General features: G+C 36.1%; 1 protein-coding gene across 2 annotated transcripts in view; it reads right to left on the bottom strand.

Moving 5' to 3' along the window:
- Nucleotides 1-8208: 8208 nt before the first annotated feature.
- The window catches only part of LOC132056549 (uncharacterized), a 28735-nt gene continuing 14265 nt past the window's right edge, over nt 8209-22678 (bottom strand). For both annotated transcript variants that reach the window (XM_059448812.1, XM_059448819.1), the window contains 12 exons: nt 20430-20495; nt 15206-15436; nt 14200-14406; nt 13756-14059; nt 12960-13119; nt 12743-12851; nt 11931-12066; nt 11398-11453; nt 11020-11319; nt 10810-10932; nt 9864-10553; nt 8209-8733 (listed from right to left, as the gene is read on the bottom strand). In XM_059448812.1, coding sequence (XP_059304795.1) covers nt 8560-8733; nt 9864-10553; nt 10810-10932; nt 11020-11319; nt 11398-11453; nt 11931-12066; nt 12743-12851; nt 12960-13119; nt 13756-14059; nt 14200-14406; nt 15206-15436; nt 20430-20495 — 2556 coding nt within the window. In that variant the 3' untranslated portion in view covers nt 8209-8559. The remainder of the gene's footprint in view (nt 8734-9863; nt 10554-10809; nt 10933-11019; nt 11320-11397; nt 11454-11930; nt 12067-12742; nt 12852-12959; nt 13120-13755; nt 14060-14199; nt 14407-15205; nt 15437-20429; nt 20496-22678) is intronic.

The following is a 22678-nucleotide window of genomic DNA, read 5'->3' as shown; positions in this document are numbered from 1 at the left end:
CACGATAGATACATGAGACATGAATGCGGTCTTTAATCTTGGTCTGGTACAACACGCGAAAAACATGAAAGAACATTCCCCTCGCATAGCTTGCTATTGTATGGAGTCTTATTTCTTATACCTTAAACGTGGGTGTAAAGCTTTAACAAGGGCATAAGATAGGTATGCTATGCATGTGTGCGTTTGAGCATTAGTACTACATAGTAACAAATTGGAAACGTTACACTCTTAAACCTTTTATTCGATCCACACAAAAAACAAATTCACTCGGCTTGACTTATGACACAAAGACAAATTCCACACTGCAGTGTAACATGGCGCGGTCCTTCGACATAATCTCCCTTACAAAACACATAGTTTATATCGGCACTTTATCGCATGTCACTTAGTTCAAAAGCTAAGTGGATCCCTTGAGTTAGCGATAAGTGGTCATCTGGTGATTACTTGCTAAGTTCCTCTAACATCTTGACAACTCATTTCTTTGGCTTACTTCAAGCAATACCGGGGAAGCTGGATTACATAATAACATACTAGCTTTGTCGGTCTTGGGGAAACTATTTTACACTTGGCTCTTTCTTTCTTACTCTTCTGGAGATGGTTTTCTTCTTTCACCGTATACATGCCTCGAATTTAACTTAATACCTTTTGAAGAACACGCCTTCGGTGTATTTAGACGGTTACCTTAGTAGTGCTAACTTGACTAAGTACCGATCGTACTTCTACTAACTGTTGAAATTTCTAATTCACTGTGTCCATTCAAACTTACTCACTATACACTTACCTTGCTAGCATCATATTCTCTAATTCTTCTCACGAGTACTAAAGTGAAGCGTAAGGTTATTTCTAACTTTTCTTCAACATACGACTCTAAGAAGGGTTGTATACTATGTTTTCCCGAATTATGGACATGGGTCACACTTAGGGAAATTTCATCTGTCTCAAACAATTGGAATAACTACCCCAAACTCCCTATACACTTTCAAAATTATATCATACTATACACATCGGGGATAAATACTTATTCACATAACCTAAGAGGAATGTCATATCTTTTATCTCGCTACTAATAATAAACACGTAAGCAACTACTTTAACATCATACTCTCTAGGTGCGATGCGAATAAGGATATATGAAATAGATTAAAACTAACCTTACAAAAAAAAAAAAAATTCAATATTAGTATGGTTTCTTATCGCATCAGTCCCTTCCTAGTCACGTACATAGATCATATGGCATATATATATATATATATATATATATATATATATATCCTTGAAAAAGTCGAGACTTTCAGTATTGGTTGGCATACTTGGGCTATTTCTGCTTAAAACTCATGAACAATTTATAGGTTAACGTCCTAACATGTTACCTTGTAGGGTCTTAAATCCGAACATACTACATAATAACCACGTAAGACATAATAGATCTAGGGCATAATATCTCGTATGTGACAAGGAGGGAAAATTAAGCATAATCATGACGGCACATTTGGGCGATCTGCCGTATTATGATAAGATAATCCTAATATTCAAGTTCTCTTCAAAAGTCGTTAGGATTACACAAAGAAAAGTCGCGGGACCTTTGCATGTGGACTTGGAGCGTCAACCCAACCCGGGCCCGCCTATGGAAATCATAGTCATTATCTGTTATAGAATAATTTGCTAACATATCAAAGCCATCCGTCTCTTGTTACACTTGCAACAAATAGGATTATGAAAACCCTGCTCTGGACGTTTCGTAGTTACAAACTTATTTTTGAAAATAAAACTCTCGGAGTACCGAAGTTCAAACAAAACTTTTTTATGCAACATTTCCGATAATCAATCACACAAAGTCATATGATTAGCCAGCTTGACCATATAAGGATACCAACATTTCAAATAAGCAACAAGCATCGTAAACGTGCAATCTTAAATGTCTTGGTGGTGTTGTTTATGTGTGTGGCGCGCGCACAATTGACCCCCGAAGTTTCTCATAACAAGAACCTGAGCTCGATGCCAAGATTTGTATCTAAGACATGCCAAAAGACACGGCAAGGTAAGCTTTACATCATCGTACGCTCTCAAAGCTATAAAACATGAGATGTCATAATAATTTAGTCAAACTACTCGGGCTCTCCAAGGTCTACAAACAATTCATGAATATGCCAAACATTACTATAGACATTTGGGCATTTAATTCCAATTTAGATGCATAACTAATAATAAAATAAAAGTTGACTAAACCCCGAATGAGATTTCCCGCGTATAATAGGTCACGCCAGAATTTAACTGCGTGGGCCAAAATCAACAACAACAACCAACCTAGCAACATTAATAATCAATCCGAAAGGCAATACAACAATAATAACTCTATATTTCCATCATTCAACAACATTCATAAATCCAATTCACCACGCTTACCTTCAAGCGAGCCCCCATACCTTGCCGGGGTATGAGGTGGTATCGTTATACATTCAAATATCGTCCTATACGGGGGGAGGCGATCCTTGTCCTACGGTGGCTACGTAGTTTCGCTATAACCCATACCATGAACAATATTGGCTAAAGACATTCCAATCAATTCATACAACATTGTAAATATGGTTTCATGAAATAAATTGTATTTTAGTATGTATGTATCTTGTATCATAGCATGAAAGTAATTATATAATACGGTTGCATGAAAACTTGTAGATATGTAGGATATTCATGAAATAATCATCTTATTTAAAAACATGCGTACAAACCCATGGAATACAAGATATTTCATATTACGGACGGATTTCCAAATCATAAAGATATTGCTCAATGATGGAATTACAATTCACATAATATAATCATGGACAACCTATTATTGAGCATGGTATAGAAACCTATTTACATTAAAGTCATAATTTATGGGTTATGAGGCGTATGATGTTCCCCAAATCAGTATCTCCATACATTTACAACTTGAATTAAATACTTGAGCTTTGAAGGAGATTTAAAAGAATTCTTGATCCTTGAGATGGGTTTTTCTTGAAAACCTAGTTTTAGAATATAATTTCTTGTTTAGATTACAAGGATAGATGTTACGAGTTGGAATAATTAAAACTTACTAAGCGACATGATGGAAGAAGGTAGGAGGCGTTCTAGGTCTTGAAGGAATGAAAATAATGTTTTCATATGGACATGATACCATTTAAATCGCCGTATTTCAAAACACGGGCCGTATTTTGAAATGCACATTTTTGAAATATGGACAACTTCTGTTCGGTAAAATGGCCATAACTTCTTGCACAGATGTCCGTTTGCGTAAGATACCGTTGGAAAGGTATTTAACATACTTTCATCAAGAACTTTTCCCAAACACAACACGTTTTGAAATACGTAAAGTGAAATACACATGACCTCAAAATGTCAAATTCATGTTCGAAATTCTTGGTTTCACGGCCATGGGCGTAAATTGGAATACGACCTTGTTCATCGTAAACACCATATCTGGCGGAAAAATCTCAATTCCAATTCTTTATATTTTCTAAGTCTAGGATCGTGGTTAAAGCTTAGGTGATTGTTACAAATCCATTTTAAGATGGGCTACAAAGTGGGTTTAATTTTGGACATACCGGATTTATAATTAGATTTTCTAATTTTCGTTTTTTTTGTTTTGTTTTGTGTTTGGTATATTAGATTAAATTTTAAAAAAAAAATGGTTGGGCATTTAAGATCTTTCAACTCCACGGAGGTATATATATGTAACGGCGGGAGTATATATCATGGATACACACAACTATTTCGGGATAGTACGGGGGATATATGACCCGACTTTACAAGTAATTATAATTGTTACATTTTTTTTAATTTGACTGATTTATCTATATAAACTGAAAAGATGTATAACCAAATGGAAGCTTAAATTTCACCAAATCGACCAAGTGTTTGCCCTTTTTGGAGGTTTTAGGTGTTACATTGCTTCGAACATGACGTAACAAAATAAATTTTTCCCGTCGAATTTGGCTCGTTGTTAACGTTTTTGATGGACTTTTCATCGAAAACTCCTTACCAATGAGTTAAATTCCGACATTTGTAGGAAGTTAGCGATTGTATGATAGTGGCGTCTACGTCTAAAGTAATGTGGCACCCGAAACGGTAAAAGCTTAACGAAGTAATGGTCATTTGTAAATAGGTCCCAGAAAAAGTCATGTTGGAAATTTATTGCAAATATTACGTGGTTTTCTAATTCTTTTTCCTAATATCTCTGGCATCCTTTAATTTTTCATCTTTCTGACAAAAGCTAGAAGGATACAATCATTTATCAAATCGATTGAAAGTCTCATCAACATCGAATATGAAAATTATGCATTCAGAAGATAAATAAGTTGTAACAAACAACATTGATAATGAAAAGAACTCACAATCAAAGTGTTCATCAACAAAATGGAAAATAGAAAAGGAAGGTTTGATTTGCTATTACAAAATAGCTAATGAAAATAAAATAACACAAGTCTTAGCATACTAATGGAATATCTCATCTCTATTTATAATCACTACAATTTTGGTCCCAAACGTAATTTGCCAAACTCCACAATGGGTCCTCCACCGTGACTATTTTCATAACATAAGTCAAGTAGGTCTTTAATTTTGGATGTAAATTTGCTAATTTTCTCTATTTGCTACTCGTATGTGAAATATATATAGTCGGGAAGGTCAAGTGAAGGTACAAACAATTGAGCCCCAAGTCCAAGTATTACCCAACACTGCAATCTTGATCAAATATAAATATTAGTAATAGTAATTCGAATTGCCATTAGTCCCTTAAACTTTGCCAAACAGTTTTCGAGAATGAAATGAAGTGGTATGTGACAAACCATTTGACTAATACCATGCTTCAATTTTGACAAGAAAATTACATCAACGGACGTTTTTTAAACTTGAAAAGCAAGCTTAAAAAGTTAAGTGAGAGCACTATTGATTTTTCTTGATTGAGCGTGATCGCCTGGGTAAAGAAAATAAATAAGCTAGCTATTGGTACCTCGACTTATGTCTACAAGGAGGCTTTTCAGATGGATCTTAATGCTATTATATTTTAAAAAGTTAAATGGAACGATAAATTTTAAAAAGTAATTTCACCCAAAAAAGGTATTTTACCTCTAACTCATCCAAAAAAACTATTTTGCCCCAAAATACATAACAAAGATTGAGTGGTAATTTGATTTTGTATAGATTTTAAAGTCCTTATTCGACGAGTATATTGTATGTCACAAGTAACTAAGTTCAAAGAGCCGGTAGAGTTAATTTGATAGAGAAAAACATCATGTAAAAATTAGAGTTGAGTTGTTAATGAATTTGAAACTGTAGATATGAGCGAAACAACACATTATTTGCAGAAGTGTTAATCTTTCTTAATTTATATCTACTCCTATTGGTCAATCTATTTCATATTTGCAGTCTCTGAGAGAAAATTAAATTTGTTGTATGCCAAATTTAGCCTAGGTTTGGACCTTTTGAGTTATTTTCACAGTGGAACAAGATTATGAACTAGAATTCAGAATTTAGCTTAGTATTATGAAGTCGGGAACTTGGATACTGAACATTTATATAGAGTTAGAGTAAAGTCCACCATATGTTGGTAGAAAATGTTTTAAAAAAACATGAATTTAAGGAATATTGTTACTCTCAATTTCATTTTTATTGTTGTCTTATGTTCTTTTAAATTCAAAATAACTGTCTTTTAAATAATCATGACAAATTTTTTTTCCTTCCAATTTTACACTTGTTATTAATAGCAATACTTAATAGTAAAAATATAAAATAAGGATAACTTATAAGATTATACTTCATATATGATATTTTCTTAATAGACATACTAAAACCTTAAAAGCTCATTTTAGAGGGAGTACTATGGGAATTCGGGATTTAGCAAATGAAATGAGTGTTGGAAATTGTTCTCTAATTAATGGGTAAAAAGACACTTTCCATGTGTGAAAAGTAAGGTTAAATATTCGTATTAGTTAATAATGATTTAAAGGTAAATTTTTAGACAAAACTCACATATACCATAAGATTAGGCTCTGATACCAGTGTTGGTTTTCAGAAGATGGTGCAAAAACCGGTTAAAAGAATGATAGAAAAAAAAAAAAAAAAAAGGAGTACGTAGATATATTTTGCTGGATAAAGACTTTTTCAACTTTCGTGTCAAGCCTTTTTCCTTTGACAGAGAAGAAAGAGGGACATTGGTGTTTGGACTTTGGAGCAATAATTCTATTCAACTGGAATATAAAGGACATATTCTTGGTTAATTTTAAGCCCACTTTTATTTCCAGTTTATGCTCAAAAAAGAAGATAATTACATCCCATTGCCGGTCGTGCTACTTAACTAGCGAATTGATAATTTATTACCTGCTAAAGTAATTTTAATATATTAGTCTTTTTTTAAAAAAAAAAAATCATGGTCCCCACTCTCTCTCTCTTTTCTCACTCACGTGCCTTCTTTATAAAGTACATGTAAGATTTCTGTACAATTTCATATATGACTTTTGTATAATTTTGTATAAAGTTCATATTAGATTTTTGAAAAATACATGTAAGTTTTACGTATAAAATCTATATATAAATTGTAATGTATATTATGATTCTGATAAAGTACATATAAATTGTGTAAAATCTGATAAAAGTATGTATAAAACCTTGGGTGCTATATAAAACCTTGGGTGTTTGAGAATCTTATTGAAAACAAGTGTAAGAAGCTTGTTTTGCAATTTCAGCTAGACTGAAACAAATCTAGGGAGATTTCAATCGAAAAATTGCAGACCCTTTCGAAAGAAATCCTACTAAAGCTAATCTAGGAGAGCCTAAGAAGATAGGAGGAAGAAGAGAACGGAAAAATCGCAATACAAATGGAAGAGGGCTATCAATTAAGAAACATCCAAAAAATTTGTATCGGGAAGAAAAACATGAAGGAGATTGTGAAGGAGGAGGATACTATAAAAGGGGATACACACATGCACACCTTTTTATCAAATCTGCTACAAATTGTAAAATCTTGTTATGCTTGATAAATAAGGGGAAAAACTTAATAGGTTTAATAATATAGAATCTTATGTAATTATGCGGTGTTATTTTTCTTCTGAATTATTAGCTATCAAGTCCACCTTCAGGTGATATCAACCCGACATATTATGTTGAACAAGGTATAGATTAAAATTTGACATTTAAAGTGTGTTTGCTATCAACGAAAATGTTGTCATGCAGTATACTTTTTCGAAAAATAAGTGAGTTCTTACTTATTTTAAATATTGGTCGAAAGCAAAACAGTATTGTCCCGAAAGCATTAATATCTAATCTAGAAAAACACTATAAGGTGGGACGGGGTGGGGACTGAAAGTTCCAGGGATGGCGGGATGGGAGTTGAAAGGTGAGTAGGAGACAATGAGCTTGCAAGACCACTTATGTAACTTGTTTTTCCTATTCCCCTTAGTAAAGTTATTTCCTTATTTTTTTTAGAGAATATTTTTAAAAATATTTTGACTAACCAAATATGAATTTGCAAGATTGCCCTTCACTGGGGGTGATCTTTAATTTTTGTCCCTCAAATTGGTGGTCTTTAACTTTTGTCCTCTGCCTTACAAAATTAAAGACCACCGATTTGAAGGGCAAAAATTAAAGACCACCCGCGCCAAAAAAAGAAAAATATTTTCCAGAGGGACAATTCGCACGAATGCCCTTATCTTGGGGTGGTCTTTAATTTTCCCCTCAGATCGCAGGCCTTTAATATTTGGCCCTACTTTACTTTTAATGAAAATTTAGGGGTCGAACGAAATCAGAGATTCTCGGCTTGATTCCCAGCAGAGTCGAGGAAAAAAATTTGCAAGAAACTTATCCTTGTCCGACATAAGTTCTGTAGGAATTAAGTTATCCGGTATAGCTTCATTTCTACATAATTTATGCTGGACCAAGCAAAGTTTCTACAAGCTTATGCCGAGCAAAATAGTTACTACACAACTTATGCCGGATAACTCTATTTCTGCATAACTTATGCCAGATAAGGCAAAGTTTCTATGTAACTTCGCCCGAAAAATAAAGTTTCTTGTGAATTTTTTTTCTCCGACTCTGCTTGGGATTGAACTCGGAATCTCTGGTTTCATAGACCAGCAAATAAGGGTACTTTGACCCACAAATTCTCATTAAATGTTAAAGCAGAGGCAAAATTAAAGACCAGTCCGTATGAAGGAAAATCCGCACAAAGAATTGTTTTCAGAAAATATTTTCTTCTGCATACAATTATATTGAAGGTTTCACCCCATACCGCACCATCAATATAGTTACATTTTGCTGCAGTTTCTCAAGCACAATGCTCAACAATCTATAATGTACTTTAATACGCTACAGATTGAAGCAAAAGCAAAAGATAAAGTTTACTTGAGCAAAGAAGAGTCAACTTATTTAAATGAGAAAACTATGCTCTTCGAGTAAAAAGGATCTGCACCCTAAAAGGGCTTTTCACTTGAGTCACTTGTTTTATTTTAATAAAGTTTCAAATTTGAAGAATTCCATGTGCTTAAAGTGAACAACGTAGATAACTACAGAAGTTATCAATAATCACTCTTCCGAAAATTGGGACTTGTAGATATCAGACCCAGTGGTTGCTGCAGTTTTTGGAAAAAACCTAATGGAGAAAGAGTGTGGCACGGCAGGAACAAGGTATTCATCATGAACACAAGGGGACCAGCTATCGTCTCCGCCCAAACCCATGTGCTTATGGTCAAGATGCACCTGCAATACAGAAAATCAATGTCAAAATGCTATTACTACATAATTTCAAGATTCATTTTGCTGCGGCGCAAAATGTTTTTCATATAAAAAGAAAAAAAAAGATACTTCTTTGAATCATTTTTCGATATTTGATTGGATATAAAAGTAAATGGCATGTATGCCAGTGGGTAACAAAGAACGAAAATAATATTTACAAGATGGAGAGAGAAAGTAGCATGGAGTGGATAATGAGATTTGCAATGCAAATGTTAACAACCTTATAGGATGTAAAAGAAGTTTTTGATGTTAAATATTTTCTTCATGAAAAACATTTAAGACAACCAAAAAAAGAAAAGGAAATGTAATACCAAAATCAAGCCTTTGAAACAATATATAGATTGTAAAAGGAGTAATAGCAACACCGGAACAATGGAGCTAACGTCCACCCCATCGCCCTCCCAGGCACCCTAAAGAAACAAATACATTTGCCATTCCTTTTTCCCATTATGATTACAAATATGCTGTGCTATTCATGCACAACTTAATTCAGAATGGCATCCTTCACCAAAAGAGGCATACCACATGAACAGAACAAGTGTCATTCAATCAAGAACTAAATCAGAATAATGATGCAAAAAGTTAGGCATACCACATGAACAGAACAAGTGTCATTCAATCAAGAACTAAATCAGAATAATGATGCAAAAAGTTATTTTTTACTTCTTAGAAAAATAAAACCTAGCTCACCCGTGGCGGATGAGCTTATGCAACAATAGAGACACAGTATTTTCCTTTTTCAGAGGAAACTAGAGACCAAGTAGAATTAACTGAAGCTAAGCATGGTAAGTCGGCCAGATTAAGATTTTCTCAGCCACAGTTTGTGCTTATCTAAATTAGTACTTTCCTAACCCTCGAATCCAATTGATCCACAACCAATTGATGGATATCGTAATTCATGTTGGAGACTAAAGAGAGAGATTCTCATTAAATGGTCCAAGAAGTTGGTTTTGTTGCTCGACTAGCAACTAAAAGCCTCAAATTAAATCGTTTTAAGGGAGATGCAAAGCTAGCCAGTGATAGCCCGGAGAAACTGTGCAAGTATGTGAAAGCTGAATAACAACAACGAGTGCATAACACAGGAAATGAAGTACCTCAATGTTTTCACTTTTCCTGAGATCCTCATCGTGTGTCGTTCTCTCGAGCTCAGCTGTGCTGTAGTAGCTTGCATTCATTTGCAGGGGTGGAGAGCCTCCATACGTGGTAGCACAAAGTCCCACTCCATCTTTATTTTCAAATGTCACCCATCTAACATCTGCTCTACCTGAGCATTCCCCAGGAACAGTATATGGCACATGCATTTCGCCTATGGCTAGCTCATAAATGCTTAAATGAGCAGCAGATTTCCGGTCTGGATAACATTCAAATGGCCCCCTTCCGTACCATTTAACGTGGTTTATATTTGAATCCAATTGAAATTCAACCCCGACCCGTGGCAAAGGTGGAAGATCAGGACACGGCTTTATGTTGCACTCTAGCACAACATCTCCTGAACCATATATCAAAAGTGTCATGTCAACCTTAAAGAGAACACTAGAAGTTTCCAAATCTGAGGGAGTTTTCTCCTCTGCTTTTGCTATGCCATGATAAGTAGCTGATAGTTTCACTTCATGACCGTTCATATTTTCAACGGAGCAGCTTTGGTTCACAAAGATTAGCTTGTCAAGATTAGCAGCCTTCCACCTAGACAAGTAACTCAGTGGCCCTCCCCCTTTGTCATTATCTGTTGGTGCTCTCCAAATGCATGGATAGATGCCTTTATTCATTACTGAAACTCCATTAACCTGCAATCATTGAGTGGAACAGAAAATGTAGTTTAGAAATTACTCATCTTTATCATATGCCACATCATAACTGTTAAGTTGTCCCACAATGGATGAGGGAATGCGTTATTTCCATATATGATCACGTGCAAACCTTACCTCATGAGTTAACCTTTGGGAGTTAGGCTGTGTCCATTTGTTTTACAATAACCAAAATTATATAGCTTCCATACAATATTGTACCAACTCTCAATTTATTGAAACATAAAGTATTTACCTTCCAGCTGTCTATACCACCAGTTTGTTTGTTAAATTTCAGCTCCCACCAGTCCTTCTGGCCAACCTTTATTATGTCATCAAGAACTTCGCAAAGTAAAGTGGCATCGGTGCTTTTAATGATCTAAAGCAAAAAGTTCATAAAATAGTCAGTGATGTCTGAAAAAGGACTACCAGACTAAAAAATAAATGTCAAGTAAGAGCCACGTACATGAGGGACAACTTTCCGTCTGTTAGGTAACAGAACTTGTGTGGACGAAGTGAGGTGACCAGAATCAGCCCACCGAGTAGAGTGCAAAAGCTTTGCTGTAATTGTTAAATAAATTTCTGCTGCACTAGATGAAGTCCACGCAGAAAACCATGGGCCAGATTCCCATTTTGTTTCATGGCTTCTCTGGGGTTCTATGACAGGTAGAGGGAGGATCCCAGACCCAAGTTCACACCCATCGCCATGAAGTACCCAGTTAAACTCCAACGCTTGGGTAGTATCAAAGAAATGCATGTTTGCTATCTGAAAAGAAAAGCCTAATTGTCATTTAAGAGATACTGATGTAAGTGAACAGAAAATTTAAGTGGTATCCAAGAGTACCTTGATAATTCCTTCTTTAAATAAGACCTTGATTGGCTGGTAAAGAAACTTGACCTCTGACAACAAACATGTTATACAGTTAGACATGTTCAAGTTTAGCAAGCACCGGTAATTTTGTAAAATTCAGGTTACATCGTCCAACGCAGATAACATGTTCAGGCATACATGCTTTGTGCATACTACCCAATTGTCCCCCCTCCTTCCCCTGCCCCATAAATTTCCAGACACAACAGGAAAAACTAGCAAGACTCCTAACATCTTGGTGACATTTTTGCTAAACATTCTGGTCACTGAAGGCAAATTCAATCAAATGACAGATAAGATATGAGTGAAAAGTAAAAGCTTCACCCCTAAAAGTACCCAAAAATTAAAATATTAGATTACTTATTCAGCATTACTTAAGGTTCTATGCTTCCACACCCTACACTTTTTTTAAAAAGGTTGGTTGACGTGACTTATTGTCTATTAGTCTTGCAAAGCTTTTTATAAGACGGGACAAAACAAATTGTTGAACAAGAGAACTGTCTACTCACCATGTAATGCAGGATGAGGACTTCGATTAGGCCATATGAGACCATTCAGGCAGAAGTTTAAATCATTAGGAGTGTCCCCAAAATCACCTCCATATGCCCAGTGCATTATTCCATGTGAACCTTCCTTTAATAATCCCTATAAAAAGTGCCAAGTGATAGTGTTCAGTTAAAAAGGAAGCACAACTAAAATAACAGAAAGATATAACATCTCTATGACTACTACTTTCGTGCGTGAGTTGAATCTTTTTTGTAATTGCATAGGCTTCAGAACGTCAAGCAACAATTATGCGGTCAAATGGTTTTAGCTTGGTTCTCCATATGACGATGTTGCAAATAGCAAGGACATGCCTTTCAAATCAAAAGTCACACTTGCAGCACATAATGCTAGATTGAAAATCAGAAAGCTCGTGCCTTCTAAATAAAAATTAAGTATTATACAAACCAATTCTGCTTTATGAAATATGCACGTCGACTAGAGAGACAGCCACCAAGTTCTATTTCATCCAAATAGAGCAGGCATTAGTCCTAGTATTTGAATTTAAATTCAACTATTTACCCTGATAGGAATCTATCCTGCATAGGGTCTGCATCTTTAAAATGTCTTAGGTCAATAAACATTCATTTGCTTTTAACTCAAGAGGGCAGCTTGAAGTCATAAAAACAGAGTCATGATAATGTTTTCCGAAACCAACTAACTCTGAAATACGTTGAAGGGAAAAAACTGCAAAGCAAATCTATTTTAGCGACTACATTAACTCCTATCGTTAAAAAATGTCCATAATTACAGGACCAATCCTAAATCATGAACAAACCTGATCAACCCAATCCCATATAAAGCCTCCTTGCAGACCAAATGTACTATCTATTGCTTCCCAGTATTTATGGAGGTTCCCGTTGCTGTTCCCCATGGCATGTGAATATCTGAGCAGTTTTGCACCACAATTTGCAACGTGAAATCATCACTTATTATGAAAAATTAAGAGCAGTTAAATTGACCAAGAAAAAGAAGTGGATAATAGAAGATCATACTCGCATAATATCAAAGGCCGTTGTTCAGTTGGATCTTTTGCTATTTCAACTATTTTGGACACACGTGCGTACATGGGGCATACAATATCTGTTGAAGATGTCCTCGATCCACCACCTTCATAGTGCACCAGTCTTGATGCATCTTTTTCTCGTACCCAACCTGAAAAGAGTCTAATTTGGTTGGTGAACATGACAACTAAGGAGGGGGTTAGGTGCAAAGCTTGCATGGACGGATCTAAAAGCTAGCCTTTTCTGAACTTGACACATCACGAAAGAAGTATGATGTACCTAGTGTTTTTTGACCACCTAGAGAATCAAAAATATCACATGCAGGATAATAAAGTATATTATGCACTTAGCTTCTGATCCTTGATAACTTGGCTATCTATAGGGTATTTGCAAACACTTTAGTCATTCAGATAGTGTTCTGATCTATAAACTATAACCAAATCTACCTAGCAGTTATGGATGCAACCAATACATAAAACATGACTTAGCAATGTTAGGGAAGTATACTAAAAATTCCTTCACGGACGGCTTTGTGGCCAAAGTATATTGAAGGCAGTCCCTTCAGGGCTAGCTTTGTGGCTAAACTACTGTTCCTCTACCAGTAAGAGACCTATAGCTCGAATGGGGAAACTGAAGAGTGAGTAGCATCTGTTTCTGAAGTTGTGGCCACATGTATATACCCGTGAGGCAGTGTCCTTACATCCCTTGGAAAGCTTAGCACTTTACTTAAGAACAAAGAGTAAACAAAACAGAAAATGGAAAGTGAAAACAATGAAAAAGCACATACCAGAGAGTGCTGCATGATTCGGTCCATAGCATGCCTCATTCCCTATGGACCATATTATAATACAGGCATGATTTTTGTCCCGCTCAACCATGCCAACCACACGATCCAGCATGGAAGCAGCCCAACAAGATTCCTGGGCAGGATGCTTGTAATTTGGATAATCAAAAAAACCATGTGTCTCGATATTGGCCTCATCGATCATGTACATGCCAAATAGATCACACAACTCATACCAGCGTTGATGCTGAGGATAATGGCTGTTCCTGACAGCATTAATATTGTTTTGTTTCATCAAAACCAAATCCTACAAGAAGTAACAGGATATAAGATTTGTCTTCAACGGAAAATATGAAGATTTTGCAATAAGCATGCCTGCAATTTTACAGTGTAGAGAAATACATCAAATATTTAGACAAAAAAAGAAAAAGGATTTAACAAACAAACCTTGACCATGCAGGACTCCAAGTTTGTCTTTCCAAGACGTGGATGGTGCTCATGCCTGTTCACCCCTCTAATTACTACTGGACGCCCATTTACTAGCAGCTGTTTTGGGGCTTTTGATATTTTTCTCATACCAACTTGGCATGATTCACAGTCAACCAAGTTTCCTGATGCATCTTTAAGGGTGATAACAAGAGTGTAGAGATTTGGCTGTTAACAGAAGGAGAGACGAATAAGGAATTTCTTCAAAGTTGCAGTGAGAGCATTAAAGTAAATTACATCTATCGGAGGTCAGAGAAGACCACTGGAAATTCAGTCCTGATAAAATGAAAGACTGAGCTCAATCGATAAAAAGAAATTATAAAGCAACTACAGGGCAAATCTTGTCCTGCCTAAGCAACACTACAAAGCTGACTTCCTAATACAATATTAATCTTTCAAATGAGAGTTTGATACAATCACGGAGAAGGCGATGCACTCAGTATCATGGTGTAAATCCATTTGCTAAGGGGACCTAAGAAAGTCAGGATGAAGTTTATACACAGGGAAAAAAGCCTTCCATCTTTTCCTAGTTATAACTGGAAATAAATTCATGCAAATCTTAGCTAAAGATTTGGAATTCTATATAAGGCAGGGTCATTAAAGATGTAGAAGTCGAGTGTCATGATAAAGCATACAAGATTTCCCAACTTAATAAAGAAGAAGGATCCCTTGCACTCTAAGCTTCCCTGCAAGGGAGTACAGGAGAAATAGCAGACAACCAGATTATAAAGAATGATTAACATTGTACCAGTGCTACTAAAATGTAATGGAAAATAGCATTACTGCTAAACCCGAACCCTACATCAAACAAGTTTTGAGTGTGGCATCTAATGAGATGCAATATGCCCTTTAGGAAATAATAGAACAAGGATAGCAGCATTGTAAAACATTATCGTGGTTTAGATTTCCAAAAGTTTTGTGACAATAAGGAAATTTCTTTCTGTTGAAGTTAAGAAAAATCACTTACTTGCTCTGCAGACCATAGTTTAGGTGCTTGCACCTTCCCCACAAGCATGTAGCCTTTAAATCCCAGACAAGGATCAGAAGACAGAACTAACTCCAGATGAGCAATGTTAGCAGAAAGCAAATCAATATGCTCAGAGCGGCTAAGCCAATCTCCACTGTCATAGAGTGAAGCTTCAATAGTGAAGTCAGCGATGCCATTATTGTCGAATGAGTTATCAATTTTCACTTCCACCTGCATTATGGACAGCATAAGGTAAAATCAGCAAAATTATGTCATCAGCATTTAATAATCCCTCCTTCCCATAAAATTAACATGCTCAAATTTTTTAGCCGTCCCGATTGACCGATTGTGTGAAGTGACCAAAGTTTCTCCGTGTAATGATCAAACAAGTATAAACTGTTGTGACTTGTTATTTATTTGAATCAGAAAGGCCATCCTTTCAGCTATTTTACTTTTCATTATTTGAATCAGAAAGGCCATCCTTTCAGCTATTTTACTTTTCAGATTTATAACCTTTCTTCTTAAACTTCTCCACCCAGGTCAATATAGAAATCTACTCAAACATTTTTTCACTTCATCAAAAATGAAAAAAACAACAAAATAAAACAAACAATCCGTTCAAATATTTCTTTTCTCACAGGATTATAGTCCGTGCCAGTCAAAGTAGCTCTAAATAATAGGATGAAGGGAAATGGGAAATCAAAACAAATGATGGCTTGCAACTCTAATTAGAATTTCAAATTCATTAATAAACAGAGAGATTTATATGCTCGTGAACAACCAAAGAAATGGACAGTGGGCCTAACTCAACCCTAAAAGCTAATTAGCTCATGAGGTGAGGATCGTCCAAGACTATATAAGGAGATCATCAAAGTTCCACATCCCACCCAATGTGGGAACTCAACCCCTACCCCCGAGACGCCAAGAACTGGACATCAGGAGCGTGGTAATATAAACATCAGATAAACCATGAGATTTTTTTTTTTTTTTTGAGCAACCCAACATCTGATAAACCATGAGAATTGGGATGAATCTGACTTTGATATCATGAAAGAGATAGACATTGGGCCCAACTCAATCAAAAAGCTAGCTCATGAGGTGAGGATTGTCCAAAACCATATAAGATGACCAAAGTTCCATATAATTGAAATGTGTGGTCAGCTAATATAAAACTTAAGCTAGTAGATAGAACACACTTTTTATTACTTCATTATATTATGTCTCAACGTGTTCCCTCACGTGGGGGCCTGATTTTTTTCCATGAGCTGAACACATGAAATTTCTTTTGATAATGGGTGCGGTGATACTTGAACCCTGTCTCCTCTAATGCCATGTGAGAAAGAGAGCAGGAGGAGATAACACAACTTGATTATTTCCTAAAGGCATAATACATAAACAAGCACTCAAACTGGGCCGCAGCTGGCAAGTGTGCACTCCAACTTTGGGAGTGCATATATAGATACCTCAACTTGTCCCCACCATGTCTCATGGACACCCGATGCTGACGTGGCACATAAATTTTAGAGGTGTCTAAATGATCATTTTGTAAGTTGGAGTGTTCAACCAACACAGTGGAGAGGAGTTGAGGTGTCTAGATGTGCATTCTCAAAGTTGAAGTGTTTCGTTGCCTGAGGCCAAATTTGGTGCCGGTTTATGTATTATGCCTTTCTTAAAGCTATTGATGTTTAAATAACTGAGTTTACATGTCCTAGAAAGGAAAGGAAATCAATAAATAATGACAACATATAATTACAAAGAGCAAATCCAGCTATCTACTATATTTACACTTATTCTGGAATATTTACGGGATTCTAACACCCCCTTCAAGATGGTGCATACAAATTATATATACAAAGTTTGCTAAATATATAACATATTCTGGGACCGGCGAGAAACTAGATGAATGCATACAAGCTGATCATTTGACCGCAACAAACTTTGTGACAACGTCTCCTGAGAATATCTTTTATCTGACGAAATAACAATCAATTTCTACGCATTTGGTCCTCTAGTGAAACACTGATTGGAGCAATGTGAGTGCAACTTCATTATCACATACAAGTTCCATTTTACCAATCTCTCCAGATTTCAATTCTTTCAGTAGTTGCTTGATCCAAATGAGTACACTTGTAGGCACTGCCATACCCCGAAATTCTGCTCTTGCACTCGACCGCACAACTACATTATGATTCTTACTTTTCCAAGTGACTGAGAATCTCCAACTAGAACACTATCGAGAGGTAGATCGTCTGTTAGAGGGTGACCACGACCAATATGCATTTGTATAACCAATAATTTGCTCATGACCTACCAATCTCCTATATCTTCCATGATCACTAAGGAGCTGCCTCTGACCTGATGGAAGCTTAGCATTGGGTTCCATCGGAGTATCAATAGGCCTACAGTCTTCCATCCACAATATCAAGAGCATACTTCCTCTGAGAAGTAGTAATTTCTAATTTGGATTAAGCAACCTCAATCGACCAAGATCCTTAGTCTGAAAGCGGTAAAAGATGTGATGTTTGAATTCGATAATTCCTTCTTCATCATTATTAGTGATAACTACATCAACAACATAAACCACTGAATACGTGCATAAATCTGAAGCTGAGTGACCATAAAACACATAATGATCTGCTTCACTGCAAATTATGTTAAGTTACTGAACAACAATCGTGCTGAATTTATCGAGCCATGCTTGAAGAGATAGCTTCAGGCCAGAAAGTGATTGTCGTAGTCTGTACACCATGTTACTAGACTCCTACTGAGCAACAACACTTGGTGATTGCTCTAAACATATCTCTTCTTCGAGTTCCCCATGAAAAGAGACATTTTTAATATCCAACTGGTAAAGAGTCCAACGACGAATAACATAAAAAGAAACAGAATGAAGCAATCTTAGCCATGGGTGAAAAAGTATCACCATCAAGGCCAACCTTCAGCATATATACCCCATGACAACTAACGATAGGCTTACCCGAAGGTAAAGGAACAATTTTCCAGGTACCACTAGAGTGTAAAGTAATGGACATTGGGCCTAACTAAACCACAAAAGCTAGCTCATGGAGTTGAAGATTGTCAAAGCCAATATAAGAAGACCAAAGTTCCACATCCCATCCGATATGGGAACTCCACAAGTAGAAATATAAAGAACTTCTAGCGTTTTATCTTTAATTTTTCGGAAAAGGGCCAAATATACCCCTGTACTATGAGAAAAGGTTTAAATATACCCCTCGTTATACTTTCGGTCCAAATATACCCTTGCCGTTATACTATTGGTTCAAATATACCCTTGTACTATGAGAAAAGGTTCAAATATACCCTTCCTCAGTTAAGATTGTCCAAGGTGGACATCGCATCCTACGTGTCACTGACATTTGATGAGGTTGATACCACGTGGCATGCCACCTCAGCGCTGCCAACTCATTTTACCCATCTCCCCTATTTCCTTCCCCTCCACCACTAAATTAACTATCGTCAATGCATTAAAACAGAACTTTTGTCCTTAATTTAATGGTGGAATTGGACGAGAAGGCCAAATCTCTACACTTACATATACTGTAGATTCGGCCTTAATCAATTAAACAACCATCTTTCTAAAATGTCATGCTTTGGATTAGTTAGGTACTAAATTAATTTAACACTCTTTTGAAAAGCCACTGGGAGTACACATATGTGACTTCCAGATGTTACGGGAGAAAATTTGGATCTTCTCAAAAGGAATCTTTTTTCTTGATTAAGAATTGCTCTGTCAGTAGTTTCATTTTATGTGTCGAGTTCAGCTAAGCACTAACACTTAAGAAAGTAAAGCCACCATTAATGGTGGTGGAGGGGAAGGGAATTTTAGTGGCGGAGGGGAAGGAAATAGAGGAGATGGGTAAAATGGGTTAGCGGCGCTGAGGTGGCATGCTACGTGGTATCCACCTCATCAAATGTCAGTGCCACGTAGGATTGGATGTCCACCTTGGACAATCTTAACGGAAGAAGGATATATTTGAACCTTTTCTCATAGTACAAGGGTATATTTGACCCAATAGTATAACGACAAGGGTATATTCGGACCGAAAGTATAACGAGGGGTATATTTAAACCTTTTCTCATAGTACAGGGGTATATTTGATCCTTTTCCGTTAATTTTTACTTTTATTTTGTATTATATTGTACTGTGATAAGCTTAAATGGAGCTATATGGATAGTGAGGATTCATATTAACGTAGTTGTTGTTGACTATAGAGATCCAATTTCTAAATATGTCTTCAGATGTCTGTTGACTAGCAGGATACCAACATAAGCAAGAGAATTTAGTTACTTATTTTGTTAGCAACTAACCGAATACGAAAAAAACAAAGCCAACCAAAAAGGGCTAACCTTTGCTTACCTCTGCCTCACAAAAAACAAAAGAAAATAAAATTAGCACAAAAAGAAATGAACGTAAATGGAAACAGGGTAAGATAACAAAAGAGAAGCACAACACTTTAATCCTCATACTTTGTATGGTTCAAACAATATGAGGAAAAAAAATTGGTTGTCTGCTGTCTGACGCAACATGGACATAAAGACATAGCAAAAGTTATCTTTACAATCACTTCCTATATGGACTAACTGACATTCTTCTTCTAAGTCAAAACAAAGTCTTAATATCCACAAAAAGAAAAAACAAAAAAGGATCAACCAGGAAATGAGAGACCAACCAAAGTTAGTGAAACATTGAGGAGATTCTTAACCCGAGGTGCAAATAAAGATTGACAAGATATATCAGCAGACAAAAACAACACTAAAAGAAACATTGATCTAGTGGTAAAACCGCAGCTTGTGATATGTGGATTTGGCGTATGTCGAAGATTCGAACGCTATCACAGACAAAAGCCTAGTATTTAAGTGGAGAAGGGTAGGGGAACAGGCCCATGATCCACTTTGTTTTGAACCGCGCACCACTGATCCTCGGGGATAGCTAGGTCTTCAAAAGAACATGGTAAAAGCCAAAGGTTCTATTATCAGGCTTAACATTTATTAGCAAATGTCTAGAACTCAAGCCATTCTCTCACCCGGCCACCTGCTCTCTGCCTTCTCCACATCTAATAGGGTGACGATGGCTTGTATATTCCAGCAAATTTTTCCATATTTTGGTGGTGGAAGAACTGTACACAGTTGTACGATCCACTGCACAAGTAGGATAGCAAAAAAGAAAAAGGATATAAGAAAGCCATTCGGGCTTTATGATTACCTCTACGTCTGCATAAGAAAAATCCTCGGCCATGTTCGTTCTAAAGAAATAGTCAGCAATAAATGTCTGCACCAGAAAAGTTGGGTAATAAGTCAGCAATGACCTAGCCAAAACAGAGAAATATCAATAGTAAAAGACAGAGAACAGTAAGAGCAACAAGTCAGTCATAATAATATAAAGAATCGTAATAAGGGGATGAGTTGTTCTCAACCAAAACACTGCATAAAGCCTTAACAAACCAGACTTCCCAAGAATCCTACAGACTTGCCAAGAGTGTAATGAAAAAGTGGGAAAACTTCCATATGTCAGACAGATAAATATGGTTTAAAAGACTATGACTGGTACACCCTGCGTGCATCCTACCCTCCCCAGGCCCCACTTGTGGGATTACAATGGGTATGTTGTTGTTGTTGACTGGTTCTCAAGCTACAATTACTACAATAAACCCTAGAACATAGAGTGGAGTAAAAAAGAACTGCATCATCGAAATAGATAGAGATAGCAAAACCTTCCGACACTTGATTCAAGGGGGAGAAGTCAATCTTGACACTTCTCGTATTACACTTTATAAAATGCAACATGCTATAGCCAAGAAAACATCTCATTACTAGAATCCTACTCCCCTTATCCCAAATTCAATATCGATCTTTATCTGGACGGTTTCCTGATAAAGTCCATTTTCTCTAAAGGAGAAGTCTCTACGTGTTTTATAACTTCAAAAAACTATTGGGGAATCAACTCTTACTATAATGTTCATTTCCCATGACTTTTGCTTTCTTAAAAACCAAAAAGTAGCAGTCATCACATATCCACCTATTTAATTGTGCCACATTAAAACAGGAAACTGATTCACGAAAGGATCTCCATTCTTGCTACAACCGAAGTCACAGCTAAAAGTCAAAGACTAGAGACAAAAAGGAATATTTTCTAATAAGCCGAATAATATGCAACAAATTTCTTATCGTCTGCTGTAAGTCCTCTTGCACATAATTCACCATTTGCTGATAGGGGATCTATATGGACTACTGCCTTTAAAAAGTTACTGATGTTAGTGTATCATGGATCAAATACCAATTAAATGCATTTATTTGCATCAAGAGAAGCTTTCTCTTCAGAAGACTCCAAAAGGAAGTTCCGAAGGTGATGTAAAAGAACAGAGTATCAAAGAAAAGGCTTACAAGTGCAAAAGAATGATATAGACCAATTGATTGTGGAAAAGGAAAAGAATGATAAAGCACTCTTTCAATACTAAGGCATGCAACTTGAACAGTAAATCTAACTGGATTGTTTTAAACTGAATTAGAGAAGTCATCAGAATGCTTCACTCAAGGAAATGATTTGGCAGGGAGAAATAATGAATTCAATGTTTCTTTGTGCAAAATCTCATTCCGTGGAAGTGATAAGTTGATTTTATATCAACTTACAGTGGTATTTTCTTGTATATCTCCATTATTATTCGTGTAATATATCTTAGATATTCACAAGATCTTTCCATAGTAATTGAGTTGAAAAAGAATTTCATGTGATTGCCTAACTTGGAGTTATTTTTGGTAAAACACAGTATGATAATCCTCTTTGGAAAAGGCTCTGATTTGGTTTTGGTTTCCTTACTTGATAGAATCTCCGAAATAAGTGATATTCTTTTGTATGTGTTTACTAATGGAACAGCATATATTGCATGCTACCTTGCAGGAAATCATTAATTTCCCACAAACTGAGAGATACAACAACAATTCAGCTTTCAAGTAACTCATTCTTGAAAGTATGAAGACTAATCGTCTAGGAGTGAAGAACCAGACTGAAGACTCTGGACCTTGTGTCATTTCTATACAGTGAGTCCAGTCCTAGTACAATTGTATTAGGATTTTGAGTTGTAATTTAGAAGTTCTGTTAGGTTGTTGTTTGTTCGTTGCGTAGAAACATTTTTTTGTTGTTTCAAATCAGACTTAGAGAAGTACAGCAGTTGGATGACTATTGATGTCAACGCTTAGAGTTAAGTCTTAGATTAAAAGAATTTGAAATCTGATTTTTTTTGGCTCACTTTGTTAGTGGAGTTAGGAGTAAAATCCTACTGGAGTAGGTCGTGGTCTTTTTACCTTTTTGAGCAGGATATTTTTCCATGTTAAATCCCATGTTCTTACTATTTCTAACTTTACTGTTTTTAGTTGTCAAACTAAATACTCATAAGAACCAGGTTTTATAGTGTGTTGGACAAATTTTAATAGGAAACAAGAATTAGGTACAACCCA

The sequence above is a fragment of the Lycium ferocissimum genome, chromosome 1, assembly GCF_029784015.1.
Source record: "Lycium ferocissimum isolate CSIRO_LF1 chromosome 1, AGI_CSIRO_Lferr_CH_V1, whole genome shotgun sequence".
Classification (NCBI taxonomy): Eukaryota; Viridiplantae; Streptophyta; class Magnoliopsida; order Solanales; family Solanaceae; genus Lycium; species Lycium ferocissimum.
Note: the sequence above shows the minus strand (reverse complement) of the source record. Positions and strands in the feature narration are given on the sequence as shown.